This window comes from Triticum aestivum, chromosome 1D (assembly GCF_018294505.1).
Source record: "Triticum aestivum cultivar Chinese Spring chromosome 1D, IWGSC CS RefSeq v2.1, whole genome shotgun sequence".
Lineage (NCBI taxonomy): Eukaryota > Viridiplantae > Streptophyta > Magnoliopsida > Poales > Poaceae > Triticum > Triticum aestivum.
In genome coordinates, this window is record NC_057796.1 from 365,852,479 (window position 1) to 365,872,022 (window position 19,544).

Below are 19,544 nucleotides of genomic sequence, written 5' to 3' on the forward strand. Positions count from 1 at the left end.
CTGAGTTACGAGTTTGGCACACAATTAAGACATTGTGGAAAGTGTTTCACAATTAATACCGCCTGGAACACCATAGTGTGATGGTGTGTCCGGACATCATAGCTGCACCCTATTGGATATGGTGCATACCATGATGTCTCTTATCAAATTACCACTATCGTTTATGGGTTAGGCATTAGAGACAACCGCATTCACTTTAAAGGGGCACCACGCAATTCCGTTGAGACGACACCGTTTAGAGAAACCTAAGCTGTCGTTTCTTAAAAGTTTGGGGCTGCGATGCTTATGTGAAAAAGTTTCAGGCTGATAAGCTCGAACCCAAAGCGGATAAATGCATCTTCATAGAATACCCAAAACAGTTGGGCATACCTCCTATTTCAGATCTGGAAGCAAAAGTAATTGCTTCTAGAAACGAGTCCTTTCTCGAGGAAAAGTTTCTCTCGAAAGAATTGAGTGGGAGGATGGTGGAGACTTGATAGGGTTATTAAACCGTCACTTCAACTAGTGTGTAGCAGGGCACAGGAAGTTGTTCCTGTGGCACCTACACCAATTGGAGTGGAAGCTTATGATAGTGATCATGAGACTTCGGATCAAGTCACTACCAAACCTCGTAGGACGACGAGGATGCGTGCTACTTCAGAGTGGTACGTGATCCTGTCTGAGATATCATGTTGTTGGACAATACTGAACCTACGAGCTATGGAGAAGCGATGGTGGGCCCATATTCCGACAAATGGTTAGAAGCCATGAAATCCGAGATAAATGGAACTTTGAGAAGAAGACGGACGTGGACGGTAATGTTACCGTCTATGAAGCTCGACTTGTGGCAAAGAGTATTTCCACAAGTTCAAGGAGTTGACTACGATGAGATTTTTCCCATCCGTAGCGATGCTTAATTCCGTCGGAATCATGTTAGCATTAGCTGCATTTATGAAATCTGGCAGATGGATGTCAAAACAAGTTTCCTTACCAGTTTTCGTAAGGAAAGGTTGTATGTGATACAATCAGAAAGGTTTTGTCGATCCTAAGGATGCTAAAAGGTATGCTAGCTCTAGCGATCCTTCCATGGACTAGAGCAAGCATCTCGGAGTCAGAATATACGCTTTGATGGAGTGATCAAAGTTTTTGGGTTTATACAAAGTTTGTTAGAAACTTGTATTTACAATAAAGTGAGTGGGAGCGCTACAACATTTCTGATAAGTATATGTGAATGACATATTGTTGATCCGAAATGATGTAAAATTTCTGAAAAGCATAAAGGGTTGTTTGAAAGGAGTTTTTCAAAGGAAGACCTGGATAAAAGCTGCTTACATATTGGGCATCAAGATCTATAGAGATAGATCAAGACGCCTGATAATACTTTCAAAGAACGCACACCTTGACATGATTTTGAAAGAGTTCAAAATAGATCAGCAAAGAAGGAGTTCTTGGCTGTGTTACAAGGTGTGAGTATTGAGTAAGACTCAAGACCTGACCACAGCAGAAGAGAGAGAAAGGACGAAGGTCGTCCCCTATGTTTTAGACGTAGGCTCTACAATATGCTATGCTGTGTACCGCACATGGAGTGTGCCTTGCCATGGGTTGGTCAAGGGGTACAATAGTGATCCGGGAATGGATCACATGACAGCGGTCGAACTTATCCTTAGTATCTAGTGGACTAAGGAATTTTCTCGATTATGGAGGTGAAAAGGAGTTCGTCGTAAAGGGTTACGTCGATGCGAACTTTGACACTAATCCGGATGACTTTGAGTAGTAAACCGGATTCGTATAGTAGAGCAATTATTTGAAATGGCTCCAAATAGCGCGTGGTAGCATCCACAAGATGACATAGATATTCGTAAAGCACACACGGATCTGAAAGGTTCAGACCCGTTGACTAATAACCTCTCTCACAAGCATAACATGATCAAACCAGAACTCATTGAGTGTTAATCACAGAGATGTGAACTAGATTGTTGACTCTAGTAAACTCTTTGGATGTTGGTCACATGGTGATGTGACCTATGAGTGTTAATCACATGGCGATGTGAACTAGATTATTGACTCTAGTGCAAGTGGGAGACTGTTGGAAATATGCCCTAGAGGCAATAATAAATAGGTTATTATTATATTTCCTTGTTCATGATAATCGTTTATTATCCATGCTAGGATTGTATTGATAGGAAACTCAGATGCATGTGTGGATACATAGACAACACCATGTCCCTAGCAAGCCTCTAGGAGACTAGCTCGTTGATCAATAGATGGTTACGGTTTCCTGACCATGGACATTGGATGTCGTTGATAACGGGATCACATCATTAGGAGAATGATGTGATGGACAAGACCCAATCCTAAGCCTAGCACAAGATCGTGTAGTTCGTTTGCTCAGAGCTTTTCTAATGTCAAGTATCAGTTCCTTAGACCATGAGATTGTGCAACTCCCGGATACCGTAGGAATGCTTTGGGTGTACCAAACGTCACAACGTAACTGGGTGGCTATAAAGGTGCACTACAGGTATCTCCGAAAGTGTCTGTTGGGTTGGCACGAATCGAGACTGGGATTTGTCACTCCGTGTAAACGGAGAGGTATCTCTGGGCCCACTCGGTAGGACATCATCATAATGTGCACGGTGTGACCAAGGAGTTGATCACGGGATGATGTGAGTTACGGAACGAGTAAAGAGACTTGCCGGTAACGAGATTGAACAAGGTATAGGGATACCGACGATCGAATCTCGGGCAAGTAACATATCGATTGACAAAGGGAATTGTATACGGGATTGATTGAATCCTCGACATCGTGGTTCATCCGATGAGATCATCGAGGAGCATGTGGGAGCCAACATGGGTATCCAGATCCCGCTGTTGGTTATTGACCGGAGAGCCGTCTCGGTCATGTCTGCGTGTCTCCCGAACCCGTAGGGTCTACACACTTAAGGTTCGGTGACGCTAGGGTTATAGAGATATTAGTATGCGGTAACCCGAAAGTTGTTCGGAGTCCCGGATGAGATCCCGGACGTCACGAGGAGTTCCGGAATGGTCCGGAGGTAAAGATTTATATATGGGAAGTCTTATTTTGGTCGCCGGAAAAGTTTCGCACTTTATCGGTATTGTACCGGGAGTGCCGAAAGGGGTCCGGGGGTCCACCAGCCCCGGGGGGGCCACATGGGCTGTGGGGGGTGCGCCTTGGCCTATATGGGCCAAGGGAACCAGCCCCAAGAGGCCCATGCGCCAACAGATAAGATAAACGGAGAGTCCTAAAGGGGGAAGGCACCTCCGAGGTGCCTTGGGGGGGAAGGACTCCTCCCTGGCCGCACCCTTCCTTGGAGGAAGGGCCAAGGCTGCGCCCCCCCTCTCCCTTGGCCCTATATATAGTGGGGGGAAGGGAGGGCAGCAATATCCTAGCCCCTGGCGCCTCCCTCTTCCTCCCGTGACACCTCTTCCTCCCCGCTTGCGCTTGGCGAAGCCCTGCCGGGATCCCGCTACTTCCACCACCACGCTGTCGTGCTACTGCATCTCCATCAACCTCTCCTCCCCCCTTGCTAGATCAAGAAGGAGGAGACGTTGCTGCTCCGTACGTGTGTTGAACGCGGAGGCGCCGTCCGTTCGGCGCTAGGATCATCGGTGATTTGGATCACGACGAGTACGACTCCATCAACCCCGTTCTCTTGAACGCTTCCGCTCGCGATCTACAAGGGTATGTAGATGCACTCCCCTTCCCCTCGTTGCTAGATTACTCCATAGATTGATCTTGGTGATGCGTAGAAAATTTTGAATTTCTGCTACGTTCACCAACAGTAATACCCTACTCCAGTGTGGTGGTGGTGGATTGCCTCTTGGGCTGAGGATGAACAGTAAAGGGGAAGAACAGCCTCCTGAGGATAGGTGTTCTTGTGCTTGGTGAACTAGTGTGAGTGAGGATGATCGGAATCCGTCCTCCTATGGTGGTGGCTAGTCCTATTTATAGAGGCCCCGGTCCTCTTCCCAAATATCGACCGGGAAGGGATCCCACAACGGCCAATTTGAAAGGGGACAGCTAGTACAGCTTATCCTGACAAAAGTAGTCTTCGTCTGCCAAAGGCTCTGGTGGTGACGTCGTCTTGGGCTCCATGGTGACCTCGGTCCTACCGTCCTGCTGGTCTTGGTCTTGTTGCACCGATAAGGAAACCTTTGCTTCATGCCTCGGTACTCCTCGCCTGCGCTTGCCTCCTTAGCACCAAAGAGGAAACAAGGACACTGTACGCGCTGGCGCCCGCCTGGTCTCGATCGTCATGGCTCACTTCACGAGAACCTCGCGAGGTTTGCCCTGCCTTGATCTCTCCGCCCTCGCGAGCCAGCCTGGCGAGGCCGCTCCCGAGGAGGTCTTGTGTCGTCCGCCTCGCGAGGCTTGGCCCCTCGCGAGGGTCTTGAAAGCTTGTTGGTGAAGATGGGCCGTACGGGCCCGCTCGCAGAGCCACGCCGTGGGCCGCAGGCAGGCAAGTCTGGGGACCCCCGTTCCCAGAACGCCGACAGTAGCCCCCGGGCCCAAGGTGCGCTCGGGCTTGGCTACGAGGCGAAGCCAAAGGGCAAGTGCGGAGCGCCGTGGGCCCCAATAGCATGCGGCCTTGGTCGACGCGTGGCGGTTGATTGGACGTGGGCGTCTCCGCTTCCCCACGCTGCCTCGGCAACTGCCCGACTTGACAAGTCCCTGCGACATGCAAGGAAAAACCATCATTACCTGTGATCATGGGGGGCGCTGGTTGGCCTTCTCCTGCTATAAATGGGGAGGGGGGCAGAGCCCCCGTCGCCCATCTCTTCACATTCCGCTCGCTTCTCTCCCTTTGCTCCATTGCCGCCACCAATGGCGTCCATCTGAAGGTTTTCTGCTGCGAAGGAAAGACCCCCCTCGACGGGCCGGGGCCGCTCCCGCCGAAGAAGAGGCCGGTCCACCGTAGCGACGCGGCTGCGATGCAGGTGGTGACGAGGCCTTGGTGCGAGCGGCCTCCTCCTGGGTACCCGTTGCCCTTGTACGCCCAAGCCGAGGGTTTAGGTGGGAGAAGCGGCGAGCGGCGTCGCCCTCGCCATGGTCGCGGCAGCCAGGCCGCGGTGATGCGCTCCGTCGCCCCAGGAGTCCATGCCGTGGACTCCTCGCGCGAACTGGTGCTGTGGGCGGCGATGCCTCCACGCTCCTAGATTTGCTTCCCACGGTTCTTCTCTGACGTGATGCCGCCGAGGGGACCCCTCGAGCTTTGGCTGCAGCACGCCGACTGCGACGCGCCGGCGACTGGAGCGGAGGTTGAAGCCGTCTCCTCGGGCAAGATCTTCATGACCCGAGGCTGGGGTGAGATCGCCCGAGTGTGCCGTGCGGAGGGCGCCCTTGCGATCCACTTCGAGTATGACGGCGCCTCCACGCTGTTCTTCAAGGTTTTCGACGCAGAAGGCCGCCGCCTGGAGTGTTGCTCCGGGAGGGGTCATCAGGTTGACGCCGCAGCAGGGGCAGGGCCTGTTGTCCGCGTCACCAGCGGCTCCTCTGGAAGCCGCATCGACGCTTGGGAGTCCAGCGATTCTCCCGAGCTCTACGAGACTCCGGAGACGAGTGACGACAGCTACGTGCCCCCAAGCTCCCGCCGAGCCCGGAGCAGGGCCGCAGCGTCCGGCCGCCGCCGCTGATCTGGATCGGGTTGGCGCCGGCCTCTGGTGGCCCACTGTTGATGATGGCGTCAGCCGCATGGGCGTGTGTAGATAGGACTCCTTGAGGCTTTTCCCTTTTGTTTCCTGCGAAGAGTCGAGAGGTACCCCGTGGGGGCGTGTAAAGGGTCTGTAATGTCTTTTGTCAATATTATCCTTGTTATGAACTTGCGCGGGCGCGAGTCCTGCTTCAGCTTGGTCTCCCCTTTCTATCCTCGCGACGACTTGGTGCTCTACGCTGACAGGTCCCGGTCCCCAGGCAGGCTGCAGCCGTCGCTGGTATGCCAGGTCGCGTGCCGTGGTCAAGGCCAGGAGGTGAGCGGCTCGAGGTCCAGTAAGAGTTCCTGAGGCGCGATGGTCAGGAGGTCCCCTTTAGCGCTCAAGCAGCCGTCGGGAGGTAAGAAAGGGGGGTGACGTTGCCGCAGCAGGGCTGCGGCTAGTGTGGTTCCTAGGCCTTAGCGGTTTTAGCCAACCCGGGCGCGAGACTTATCTTGACGGTCCAGAGTCGATTCCTCGCGAAGCGCGGGCTTGTGCGCAGGCGGTCGTAGCTTAGCCAGGTCGGGCCCGTACAAGTCTTCCTCTCCTCCCACGCTCTCCTTTGTGCCCTACGTCCTCAGGTCCCGGCCCTCGAGCGAGCTCAACCGCCACTGGTATGCCAGGTCGCGATACCGTGGTCAAGGCCAGGGGTGAGAGCTGGAGAGCCAGTAAGAGCTCCTGAGTCATGATGCTTAGGAGCCTCCCTTTTAACACGCAAGCGAATCGCATGGGAGAAGAGGGAGCTCGCGGTGCCGCCTCCGTCATCCTCAGGGGATTTCTACAAGCCAGCACAAGGAGAAACACGGCTTGCCATTACGGTTGCCGGTCTGCCACCGGTTGCTTCGCGAGGAGATGAAGGCACTGAGGGCCCGATGAGGTGACGTGCGCGGGGCATGCCGCGAGCCAGAGCTCGACTGCTCAGGTTTCTCGACGTTGCCGGGATGGACCCGAGCACAAGCGCCGTGCCAGCGTGAGCAGCTCCCGTGGTGGGTGACAATCGAGCAGGTGATAGTCATAGATAGATTAAGCATGGAAAGCAAACTGGCTTAAGTAAACGCAGGGGAAATACCTGCCACTGGGTCAGGCCCGAGCGGCTTGGGGATGATGCAGCCCGAGGGGCGCCCCAACAAGGTAAGCTAAAGACATAGGAAAGGGATACAGCCGCAGGGACGGACCCACGCGACCTGGGAATGATGTGGCCCTGAGGACGCTCCCAGCTAAATAAACTTGGAAAATGTCACCTGGTTCTGTTGATGAAGGGATGTTGGGGCAGCTGAAGGTACGCGGCGAAGGGGTTGCTCCTCACGAGCCACCGGGGCCCTGAGCCTCGGGAGGCTCTGGGGGTCCAGGCGGTTCCTTGAGGACCGTCTCCATCTCTGTCAGGACGGCGTGGTGCCTGACCTCCTGAGATGCCAGGACACGCCGCAGGTTGCGCTGATAGGCGAATGCCACGCTCGGCGGGCCAAAAGGCATGCGAACGTAGTTGTGCGGTGGGCCCTCGCAGCGTCCCACGCGCGAAGGCCAGAAAAGCTCCTGAGATGCGGCCCGGTTGAGCCCTGGGATGTCGACGCAGACGCGCAGCCCGGCATCCTCGCCTGGATGGGGAGCTGCGCCCGGTGAGCGGCGGTCGCCGCGCATGGCTCTCGCGTCCTGCAGTTCCTGAGTGGTCTTGGCGATGAACTCCTGAGTGTTGGGCGCCCCTCGCCCTGTATCCTCCCGAGGAAGACGTGCCGCGAAGCACGCCTCCAAGTGGTGCCCGAGCGCCTCCCTCCTGACGTTGGAAAGGTCTGAGGCCCTCCGGAAGAGAGCCCCCGAGCCCTGCCCAAGGAGGACGCCGGGCGCGCCTTCCTATGCGAGGGAGGGAGGCGCCCTAGGTGCGGGCGCTGATCCTGACGAGGTACCTTTCGCGACGCCACCCTCCTGAGGTCCTGCACGTAGTAGCTGCCTCTTCTTCTTGGGGACAACCTCAGGAGAGTATCGAGCTGCACTGTTGTCGGGGTCTTCGATCGACGCTGCTTGGAAGGCGCGCTCGAGGGAGCACACCGCATCTCTTTCTTCGCAGGGGACTGTGATGATCCCGCCGCTCCCTGGCATCTTGAGGATGTTGTAACCGTGGTGCGTCACCCCCATGAACTTGGCCAGGGCTAGATACCCGAGGATGGCATTGTACGGCAGACGGATGTGTGCGACATCGAAGTCGATGAGCTCGGTGCAGTAGTTGTTGCGTTCTCCGGAGGTGACAGAGAGGCGGACCTGCCCTATCGGTGTGGTGGAACCGTCGGTCACTCTTGAGAAAGGCTTGGTAGGCTGAAGCTGATCGTAGGGCACTTGAAGGTTGACGAACGTGTCGACGGACAAGACGTTGAGTCCCGCGCCGCCGTCGATGAGGGTCTTGGTGACTTGTAAGTTGTTGATGACGGGCGAACAAAGCATCGGGAGGACGCCAGCAGTGGCCGCACACTTAAGCTGATCTGCCGAACTGAAAGTGATGGCGCACTTGGACCACCTGAGCGGGCGTGTGGCCTCGAGCTTGGGGAGGACTGCGTTCACCTCGCGGGCAAACTGCTTGAAGATCCGCTGTGAGGCTGGGGCTTGAGCCCCGCCCTAGATGCAGGCGATAGCACGCGGCTCCTGGAAGCCCCCAGCCCCCTCGTCTTGATGGTGGTCATCGTTCCTTCTTGGTGGTGGCGGCAGCGGAGGAAGCCCAGCATTGCCCTGAGGACGGTCCTCGCGAGGTTGATCCCTCCAGGCACCCTCACGAGGCTGATCCTGCCAGCGGTCCTCACGTGGCCGGTCGCGCCACTCCTGGCATGAGCCACGGTCATCCCAGTGTCCTCCGCCACGTCCTCCTCCTCGGCCGTAGCCCCGGTCGTTGCGCTCGGGGCGTCGACCGAAGCGTCCATCGCGAATGGCCCTGAGCTCCTGACAATCGTTGGTGTTGTGGCTGTGCACGTTGTGGAAGGCGCAGAATGGTCGGCTGCTCTTGGATGACTCGGGCTGGTCCCTGCCGCGCTTCGAGTCCGGCTCTGCCGCGAGCACGGCTGCTCCCTTGCGCTTCACTTCCTTGGCCTTGGCTTTCTTCTCCTCCAGGTCGGCAGCTGGGAGCTTGAGAAGGGAAAGGCGCCCTTCCTCAGCCCTCGCGCACTTGGTCGCCAGGTTGAACAGCTCCAGGGATGTGCACAGCTCCTCGTGGATGGCGAGCTCCTCCTTCATTTTGACGTCGCGGACGCCATCGGAGAACGCCGAGATGATGGCATCGTCCGTCACCTTGGGGATCTTGAGACGAACATTGTTGAAGCGCTGGATGTACTTCTGGAGGGTCTCTCCTGGTTGTTGCTTGACGCGGCGCAGATCACCCGAGGCCAGGAGGCGGTCGCGAGTGTCCTGGAAGTTGGCGACAAAGCGGTCGCGCATCTCGTCCCAGGAGGAGATCGAGCCTGGAGGCAGGTTCAGGAGCCACGAACGAGCGCCGTCTTTGAGTGCCATGGGGAACCAGTTCGCCATAACTTTCTCGTCGCCGTTGGCCGCCTCGATGCTCAGCTCGTAGAGCTGCAGGAACTCCGCGGGGTCGGGGGTGCCGTCGTAGTGCGGAGGCAGGTCTGGCTTGAACTTGCTTGGCCAGGCGACGCTACGCAACTCGGGGGTGAAGGTGCGGCAACTGGCTGTGCTCACCGGGGCCCGTCTTGGAGGTGGAGCTTGGTCTTGGCGCCCGCGCGCCGCCATGGCAAGCGGCGAGGGGCCCTGCTGCAGCAAGCGATCCTGACGCGGCGGTGCGGGGAGCGGTGGAGCATTCTCTTGCGGACGAGGGACTTCTTGGCAGCTTCCTTCTTCGCGCACGGGCGCCGGACGCGGTGGGTCGCGCCGCGGAGCCGCGCGCCTTGGCGCCAGGGCGCCGTCTTGGTGCAGAGGTGGTGGAGGTGCTCCGTGAGCTACGTCGCCCGTAGCTGGCGGTGGACGAGGCAGCGAGAGGGACGGTGCGGGGGAGCCCCCTGCGGCGCTGACAAGCTCGGCGATGCGGTCCAGCCAGTCCTCGTAGAGGTCGTCGATGGGGCGGTAGCGCAGGAGTTCGCGCGCCATGCATAGCGCAACCTGCGCGTCCATGGAAGCGCGACGGGCGTGAAACGACGAGCCGGCCGGGGTCAGCGATGGAGTGGCGGTGCGGCCGTCCCGCCGCACCGAGGGGTGTAGCGAGGAGGCTTGCTGCTTGTTTCCCGCCAGGCCGGTGGCGGCGTTGGCGGCAGGCGACGGAGAACGACGAGGTGGCCCACCGACGGGAGCCGTCTGGGCGACGCGGGTGGCGAGGGCAGTCCGGCGCTCAACGCGAGCTCGGCGAGCGTCCGCCATTGATGCGACGAAGCGATGGGACGCGGATCGACGGAAGAAAAACTCCGGCGCACCCCTACCTGGCGTGCCAAATGTCGGATCTCAGGTTCCGGCAAAACCCTTAAGGTTCGAACTCTGGGGTGCGCGCGAAGATCCCCCCCTCGCAGATCACGCCCTCTCACGCTTCGCGATCTCTGGGCTAGCTCGACGAACTCACAACACAAGGGACACAAGATTTATACTGGTTCGGGCCACCATTGTGGTGTAATACCCTACTCCAGTGTGGTGGTGGTGGACTGCCTCTTGGGCTGAGGATGAACAGTACAAGGGGAAGAACAGCCTCCTGAGGAGAGGTGTTCTTGTGCTTGGTGAACTGGTGTGAGTGAGGATGATCGGAATCCGTCCTCCTATGGTGGTAGCTAGTCCTATTTATAGAGGCCCCGGTCCTCTTCCCAAATATCGAGCGGGAAGGGATCCCACGACGACCAATTTGAAAGGGGACAACTAGTACAGCTTATCCTGACAAAAGTAGTCTTCGCCTGCCAAAGGCTCTGGTGATGACGTCGTCTTGGGCTCCACGGTGACCTCCGTCCTACCGTCCTGCTGATCTTGGTCTTGTTGCACCGATAAGAAAACCTTTGCTTGACGTCTCGGTACTCCTCGCCTGCGCTTGCCTCCTTAACACCAAAGAGGAAACAAGGACACTGTACGCGCTGGCGCCCGTCTGGCGTCCGCCTAGTCTCGATCGTCATGGCTCACGTTACGAAAACCTCGCGAGGTTTGCCCTGCCTTGATCTCTCCGCCCCTCGCAAGCCAGCCTGGCGAGGCCGCTCCCGAGAAGGTCTTGTGTCGTCCGCCTCGCGAGGCTTGGTCCCTCGCCAGGGTCTTGAAAACTTGTTGGTGAAGATGGGCCGTACGGGCCCGCTCGCAGAGCCACGCCGTGGGCCGCGGGCAGGCAAGTCTGGGTACCCCCGTTCCCAGAACACCGACATACGCCTGCCACTGAGGAGGCACCGGACACCGCCGGAGGTGGGAGCTACGATTTAGGCGAAAGGGTGCACAGGGCACCAAGGTGAGCAGGCTTTGTTGGCCGGGTGAGAAGCAAGAGACGGCAAGAGGTGGTGCGGAGCTGATTAGAAACCCGGACGAGCAAAGATCTGGAAAGGGTGCAGATCTGTGTCTCCCGGGAGCGACGCGGATGCCTTTCTGGGCCAACTCTCTTGATAATAGAGAAGGTCCATACAAGTGGCCCGCCAACTCTTATAGGTCTATGGTACGCCATTTATAGGCTAAAGGGTAGATTTTTTTAGGGCTGGCTAATTTATTTTTTTAAGGGATACGCACACTTTAATTAATTCGAAGCAAGATTCAAAGGGATACAAAGGGCTCGCTAAATGGTAGATGGCGCACACATTAGCGTACGTAGGTTTTCTAAGTGGGCCGGCCCATCGCTTATACACCCCATCGTACGTAGGTTTTCTATAAGTTTAGTTTCTTTCCACGTTTTTTTCTATGGGTTTTTCAACCGATTTGTGTTTGAATTTTTATTTATTATATCCACTTTTGGGGTTTTATTTTTGTTTTTACCTTTTCTTCTCTTTTATTTTCATTCTTTTAAGAAAATTCAAACTGTTGAACTTTTCATAATTCGTGAACTTCTTCAAATCTGTGAAGTTTTCTTGACGTTTGTGAACTTTTCAAATCCATGAACTTTTTTCCAAATTCGTGAACTTTTTTTAAATCTGTGTACTTTTTTTCAAGTGCATAAATTTTTTTCAAATTCATGAATTTTTGTTCAAATCCATGAACTTTTTAATATTCATGAACATTATTTCAAATTCAAGCACTTTTTTCAAGTTTGTAAACATATTTTTGAATTTATGAGCCTATTTAAATGTGTGATTTTTTAAATTTTGTGAACAGTTTTTAGTTAATAATTTTTTTTGTTAAAATCCATGAGCATTTCAATTCGTGAACAATTTCAAAGCTGTAGATAGTTTTCAAATCGGTGAACTTTTTTCAAATTCGCTAATTTTTTTTAGTCTTGAACTTTTTTCCAAATCCATGACTTTTTCTGAATTAAAAAAAATAAGCACATATTTTTTTCCTCAAAAGTCAATGGTCGACAAGGTTAACCACAGAGAGCGATAGGCGCTTGCGCTTTGACGAGTGAGCTACTCGCTCACGTTCCTAAGTTGCGCACCCAAGGGGGCATGCGGGCATTGTCTTAGCTACCTGACACAGGGACCGATGACTAGGAGCTCTCACATAAGACGTTGTATAGAAGCACCTCGTGAGCACGTCCAGAACATGCATGATTCATAAGGGCATGGTCAATGCATAGCCTCAGGATGATGCCCCGCATGTCATATAGGATGAGATGTTAGAAAAAGTAGATTCGGATGAAGCAGCGGGATCCTCTGCAAGAGGCGGGTACTTGGGAAAAAATTGTGATCCGGTGCATAAAGCTGAAAAAGTTGAAGTAAAGAGTAAAGAAGCATGTGTGGTGGAAGTCTTTATTTTCTATTCATTGATGCGGCCCACTAGTGGTAGCTTTGCATTGGGGAGAAAAAATCAATGTAGATGTCTCAAACTACTTTTTGTCGTGTGGCATCTGTATCTATATGCCACCATTGTACATGCCTTAAGAGATGGCGGTCCACTTGTACATTCTTTTTCCTTTTTGAGAAAAATGGCCAATTATGAGAGCAAGTTTTTTTAGGGCTATGAGAGCAACTAACTTTTTTTAGGCAAAGCAACTAACTAAAGGGTACCCCCTTGTTGGGGCCTCAAGGGGGTCATTTTAGTGGGCTAAAGGCCCATCAAAAGGTATGCCTGACCGCCGCCACGTGTCGTGTGCTGAGGCTCCCTCTGGTTTTCGTTCTTTTTTCTGTACATATGTTTTAGTTTTAGATAGGTTTTTTCGGGTTTTCTGTTTTTCGGTTTACGACCGCCTTTCCTAGGTTTTGAAGAAAAAAAATCCTGAATTTTACTTTTTACGCGAAAAAGTTGTGCTTCCACAAGAAGCATAGATTTGCCTCTGTGAGAAGCATTGAGCTTCTTGGAAAGGGAAAAAACTGTGAATTTGTTTTTTATGTGATTTATTTTTTGCTTCCATGAGAAGTATAAATTTGCTTCTTGTGGAGACAGATTTTCTTCCGCGAGTGCTTCTTGGAGAGGAAAGCAATCGTGATTTTTTTGCACGATTTAATATTTACTTTCACGAGAAGCACATATTTGCTTCCACAAGAAGCACTCGAAAAAAAGAAAAAAATCATGAATTATTTTTGCCAATTTCTTCTTTACTATACGAGAAGCACATATTTGTTCTCATGAAGACACAAATTTGTTTCTGCGAAGAGCACAACTATACTTCTCAAAAAAGGAAAAAATCTTGATTCTTTTGTGCTATTTTTTTCACCAGAAGCACAAATTTGCTACTCGTGTAGGCACGGATTTGCTTCCGTGAGAAGCAGGAAAGGAAAAAAACGTGAATTTTGTTTTGCGTGATTTTTTTCTTTCACGAGAAGCACAAATTTGTTTTTTGTGGAAACACATATTTGTTTATGCGATGTGCTTCTGGGAAAAGGGAAAAAGTTATGGTTTTTGCGCCATTTTTTTGGTTCCACAAGCACATATTTGTTTCTCGTGGAGTCACATATTTATATACGCGATATGCTTCTCAGAAAGGAAAAAAATATTAAATTAGGCGATTTTTTTGCTTATACGATAAGTATAGATTTGCATCTCGTGGAGGGACATATCTGTTAACATGAAATCTAATTTCGAAGATCTCGACGCAAGAAATCCAGCAATGAAACCCATTCGATATTTGGACGCATGGTTCAAAAGATAAAATGTTTTGAGAAAAGAATCTATTCCCTCCGTCCTTGAAAGAGTATACTTTCAACTTTGTTGGAGAATGCTTGCAAAACTAAATATGTATATGACGAAAATATATTTTATTTATGAATCTAATGCTACTAATTTGATGGCGTAAATGTTGGTCTATTATTGTATAAATACGGTCAGGCATAAAAAAGTTTGACTTTCCAACAAAATTAAAAGTACACTATTTCAAGGACAGTGCACCACTTATCAAAGCCGATTTTAGCCGAGAGCAACTAGTTAACGAGCGCTCCTTCGGGAGCCTCGCAACGATCAATGCCACTTGGCGCGCTCTCAGCCATTCGCCACGTGTCGCGCTCTGGACGCTCCCTCCAAATTTTATTTTTTTAATTTTCTGCACACGTTTTCGGCTTTTTAAATGTTTTTTTCGGGTTTTTTCGACGTTTTGGTTTTTCACCGGTTTTCCTTAGCTTTTCAATAAAAAAGTTTTTTAAAAAAAAATTGCACGAAAAAACGCTTTTTATTTTTTTCTTTCGCGAGAGTCACGGTTTTTGCTTCCGCGAGAGGCACGGTTTTGCTTTCGCGAGTCACGGCCGTGCCTCGCGAAAACAGAAAAAAAAACGCGTTTTCTGTTTTTTTTGCTTTCGCGAGAGTCACAGTTTTGCTTTCGCGAGAGGCACGGGTGTGCTTTTGCGAGAGTCACGGCCGTGCCTCTCGGAAACGGAAAAAAACACGTTTTTTGTTTTTTTTTCTTTCGCGAGAGTCACCGCCGTGCCTCTCGGAAAGGGGAAAAACGCGTTTTCTGTTTTTTTCCTTTCGCGAGAGTCACAGTTTTGCTTCCGCAAGATGCACGGTTGTGCTTTCACGAGAGTCACGGCCGTGCCTCCTTGGAAACGAAAATAAACATGTTTTCTCTCTTTTTTTCCGCGAGAGTCACGGTTTTACTTCCGCGAGAGGCACGGTTGTGATTTTGTGAGAGGCACGGGCGTGCCTCTTTCGGAAAAGGAAAAAACCCGTGCTTCTGGTTCGGTTTTTTTTGTCCGGTTCGTGAAAAAAAAGTTCGTCAAAACTTATCAACATGGGATCTACTCCCTCCGTCCCATAATATAAGAACGTTTTCCAAATTAACATAGCTAGAAAAATATTCTTATATTATGGGACGGAGGGAGTAGTTTTGAAGATCTCGACGCGAGGAATCCAACGATGAAAGCGGTTCGAGATTTGGACGCACGGTTTGAGAGATAAAAACGTTTTGAATAAACGGATGTACGAAAAAGAGAAAACTCACAGGTTGCGACAAGTGGCACGCTGCATGTACGCCACTTGTCGTAACCAGGGGAATTGGAGTGATCTTTGCAACGAGTACTCCTCAATTAGTGATTTTGATTTTAGCCAATTGCACGTGTTTTTTTTTTCTGAGTGGATGGGCCATTTGGACGTAGGTTGCCAAATCTGTTGCACCCACGGCCTCGGTCCGCCTTGATGGGCCGGACGGCAACCTTTGGGGGATTCGCTCTTCAGCCAGCGCCGAGCCGCCGTGGGCCAAGCCGATGCCGAGGACGCACGGTGTGTTAGCTCGCCGCGCGTCGGATCAGCCGCCGGCGCCCGTGGTTCCACCCGCTGAATCAACAGGCACTCCACGGCCGTTCCGCTCACCGAATCAGCGGCGAGCGAGTCCGAACGGAAGCAGACCTTGGCGGAACATGATGAAGCACGCACGTGAGGAACGAATCCTCACAGGTCGCGCTCTCTCTGTCTACTCATCCACCGTACTCGTGCTCGAGAGAGTACCAAGTACTAGTAGTAGTACCAACCAGACAGCCGGAAATCAGGCCGGATTGAATGGCTCCACAGTGGGGAGGTTGTTGAGCTTGAGCCAGCCCTTGAAGACGAATCATGATACCACGGTTCATGATGGGCCTGCATGCGCCCGTGGGGGCAAAAGCCTGCCCCCGCCCGAGCCAACGAGTTATGACTCGTGTGCTGCTAGGAGGAGGATAGGATAGGGTAGGATAGCCATCCCCTGCTAGCAGGGAAGCACAGTATGACACGTCATGATAGCACCGGGCGGGCGGGCAGGCAAAAACTCTGCGGAGCGCCGCTGTGATTCTGACAAACCGCACCGGCTTCCCATCTCTGCGTTGCGTTGGGGATCAAGAAGTTTCAAGGGGGCCATGCCATGGCCAATGGAGCTGTCGCCTTGTGTCGATTCCCGTTCGTTCATGGGAGGACGATCCGTCGGTCCTCCTTGGGGCCCTAGGACGGGGGACACCGTGCCGCGTGCGTAGCAACCTCAAGTTCCTGAACCGATGTATAGTCTTTGCACGCATGAACTTTGATCCATGTAATGTGGGACATGGTTCGCACGAGATGTATGTACGTCTCTACTGAAGCTTCCCTGTCTTGCAGATGTGCCGTGTTCTTGTAGGGGTTTTCATCCTCCAGTTTGGCTGGACGCACGAGGTCGAACAAAGTTTGAATCCTTCTCTCTACGAGACATGTTAAGAACGGACGGGCGAGCGAGAGGAGTCAATCTGCCGTCAAACACTTCAGATGATATACTACTCACCACACAAAGAAACATGTGGGAGTAATAGTACAGATGGGTAGTTGATGCACTGTCTGTGCTGCTCAAACTCAACAAACAAACAAACATACACGCAGAGCACAGATATGTTACATGAAGCGGGTCAGCTTTTGGCTTTACATCAGCGAAGTGAGGGTTATTGCTAATTAATTAACCAAGGAATGACAACACACACGCACACAGAGAAAGAGAGAAAAACACACGCACAGAAACAAACATACAAGGAGTACCGGAGGGTCATTGTTGCAGTGATCACTTATTTTAGCCTCTCGATCGGCGGTAAAATCATCCAGGGAGGCTCTTGGTGTGAGTGAACGAGCGTCAAGCCAGGAGCCAGAAGTTCTTCTGCCACCGGGTGCTGACGAGGTAGCCGCCGACGCCCTTGCTCTGCCGCCGCACCGCCAGCGTCAGGCACTCCGCCCTGCTGATGCACTCCTCCACCAGCACCTCGCCGCGGCTCCGCAGGAAGCTGCGTTTGCCAGCACAAGAGAAAACATCTTTAACAACGGGATTACGATAATGCTAGCAGCTCAACGTGGCAGATGAATGAATTAGCATGGTGAGAAGGTAACTTTTCAGAGGCTGTCATTTCTGTTTCGTAGGGGGTTTAAAACCGCCACATGACTACATGAGTGAGTAGTACTTCAGCACCAGCAGCAAGTCAGCAATGCTGCAATGGTCTGTGCACAAGCCCCACAGTACCTCCTCCCATCATGGTCTCTCGCTCGTACTCGATTCATCTAGAGTTTAAGCTCAAAGGACAGGGAAAGGCACCCCTGATTTATGGCTGGCACATGGCTCTACTAGCTCTTGTGTAACAATACAGTAAAAGGCAGAGCCCCTGTTCCTGCTCTACTCTCTGAACTCTGAAGACCCTTCTAAGTTTTCTTCCAAAAAATACAGCTTATTATTCGCTGACAAAAAGTTCACTTAAGCTGAGCCTAAAAACCCCTTCCAAAACTTATCACACACGGGCAGCTTTCAACTTTCTCCGCTTGTATGGTGAAAGACCCAAAGCTCTTACAAAGATCTTTGCATGGTGAAAGGCTCAAAGCTCTCCAGATCTTTGTTTGCAAAGGACAATGGGCTTTACAGCGTGATGGGCCAAGCCAGGCCAGCGATGTAGTATAAGATTCTCTCTTTTTTAACTTTCTACGGGACGATTCCGTGACAAATGGATACAGGTGTGCATGCACGCATATGCATCTTGTGCTGTAGCGGTGGTACGAGAGGTGCATGGATGGATGCTTACCAGCAGAAAGGGGACGGCTTGCTTTGGCTGAGCACGAGCACGGACGCCTCCAGCTTCTTCACCTGGCTGAGGACGGTGGCCAGCATGGGCCCCTGGATCACAAGCGCCTCCACCTCCACCTAACCACACTCACCCAAACCATATATTACAACACTGTAGTAGTAGCCAGCATGGGGCACTGTGAATATGAAGGGACGAGCGAGTCCCTCCCATTTCACGGGCTAGACGACGACGAATACTGAATGCATCCACTGCTAACAATCACAAGTACACTCCGAAGCATTCTAGTTTTTTACTTATTTTTAAGACAGTAACAAAAAAATTCTATTTCTTTTTCATTTTTTAAAGGTTTCTTCTACATAGTTACTACAGTACAAGACTAGGCTACAAATTTTGAGAGTACGATTCTGGGCATCTAGGCGGGAACCACACATTTTTTCCCCTTTCCAACCTCGATTTGATGAAGTTGAGGTGGCCTTTCTAGCTTTAGGCCTGCCATGATCCATGAATAAAAAGGTTGGCTATGATGATTCCCTTGCTTTACCTTTTCATGAATGTTCTGATCTGATCTACATCTCTAGCTACCGTAACTATTGCCGCCAAGTGGGCCAAGGCACCCAAAAACACTTGATCTGAGAAAAGCCACGGCCCCAACTAGCCTAGCACAGGTTTCTCTGTAGAGAAATGTCAGTGCAGTGCAGTGTCCTTTATGCTTGGAGAGGCCCAAAAATACAGAGTTACCACAACCAGCATCTTTCCCATTCGTTCGCTCCGAAACAAGTTTTAGTTAAGCAGGCAGCATTTTTTGTATACTACATCCAGCGCTTAAGGTCATTTTTTAATGAAGCTTCAGGGCATAATGCAAATTGTAAAACAAACTAGTCTAGTACAACAAATCACACCTGTCGGTGCCACCTGATGTCCCTAAGAGTAATGAGATGCCATCGTCAAGCGTAATGAGACGCAAAACATCCTAGCTAATGTACTGCGAAGTACTACTACCAAGTGACCAGTTCATCTTCTTCTTGTTAGAAGAAGAACGGGTCTGGTGGCAGGAGAGAGCACGGGCACGCACCTCGGGCTTGCAGGCCTTGCAGAGGGAGCCGAGGGAGTTGGCAAGCGCGGCGGCGTCCTCGCCGCGGGCGCCGCCGCCGCGAGGCAGGATGTGGAGCAGCGTGAGGAAGTCCCCCCGGTTGGCGACGTGGGTGAGCGCCCACATCATGGCGTGCTTGGCCCCGGAGCTCTGGTCCACCACCACCATCACCCGCTTCCTCCCCGCCGCCGCGGCCTCCTCCGGGGCGCCGCAGAACCCGCCGCCCCCGCCCCGCCGGTGGCCTCTCGCCCTCGCCTTCTTCCTCGACCACCTCCTCGACCCGCGCCTGCCGGTGCCGCCGCCGCACTCCCATTCCTCCGGCTGGCGCGGCGCCGGCGCCGGCGCGCTGCCGCCGTCGCTGGAGCTCAGCTGGCGCAGGAAGTAGTCGCTGCTGCCCCCGCTGCTCCCCATCGATCCCCTCCCTCTCCCCGCCTTGCGGCGCGCGGCGGTCGGCTCGGTGCGAGTGCGCGGCGCGGTGCTCTGGGCTTTGGTGCGCGGTGGTGTGCAACGTTTGTTTCCTGCTTTAAAGCGGGCGGAGACAGGCGCTGGCTGGCGGGAGTAATAATAAGGTGAGGGTGGACTCGGAAAAGGACACAGGTCGCGCACACGGGTGAAAACACAAATTACCAGCCAAAAACATTGGTAACTTTTCGAGGTTACAAAGCCCTAGCCGTTGGTAGGCCGCTCTGCTGGCATTAGCAAGTCCAAAGAAGGATTTCACGTAGTACTAGTAGTCTTGTGAGTAGACGCTTGTC

The 19,544-nt window shown here is 52.6% G+C and overlaps 1 protein-coding gene across 1 annotated transcript; it reads right to left on the minus strand.

The window, feature by feature from the left end:
* Positions 1-16,494: 16,494 nt before the first annotated feature.
* LOC123182108 (uncharacterized) lies at positions 16,495-19,311 on the minus strand. Its single transcript, XM_044594572.1, has 3 exons — positions 18,772-19,311; positions 17,697-17,815; positions 16,495-16,913 (listed from the first exon to the last, which is right to left on the minus strand). The coding sequence occupies exons 1-3, from the start codon at positions 19,198-19,200 to the stop codon at positions 16,766-16,768; spliced, it is 696 nt and encodes a 231-aa protein (XP_044450507.1). The 5' UTR covers positions 19,201-19,311; the 3' UTR covers positions 16,495-16,765.
* Between the last annotated feature and the right edge of the window lie 233 nt (positions 19,312-19,544).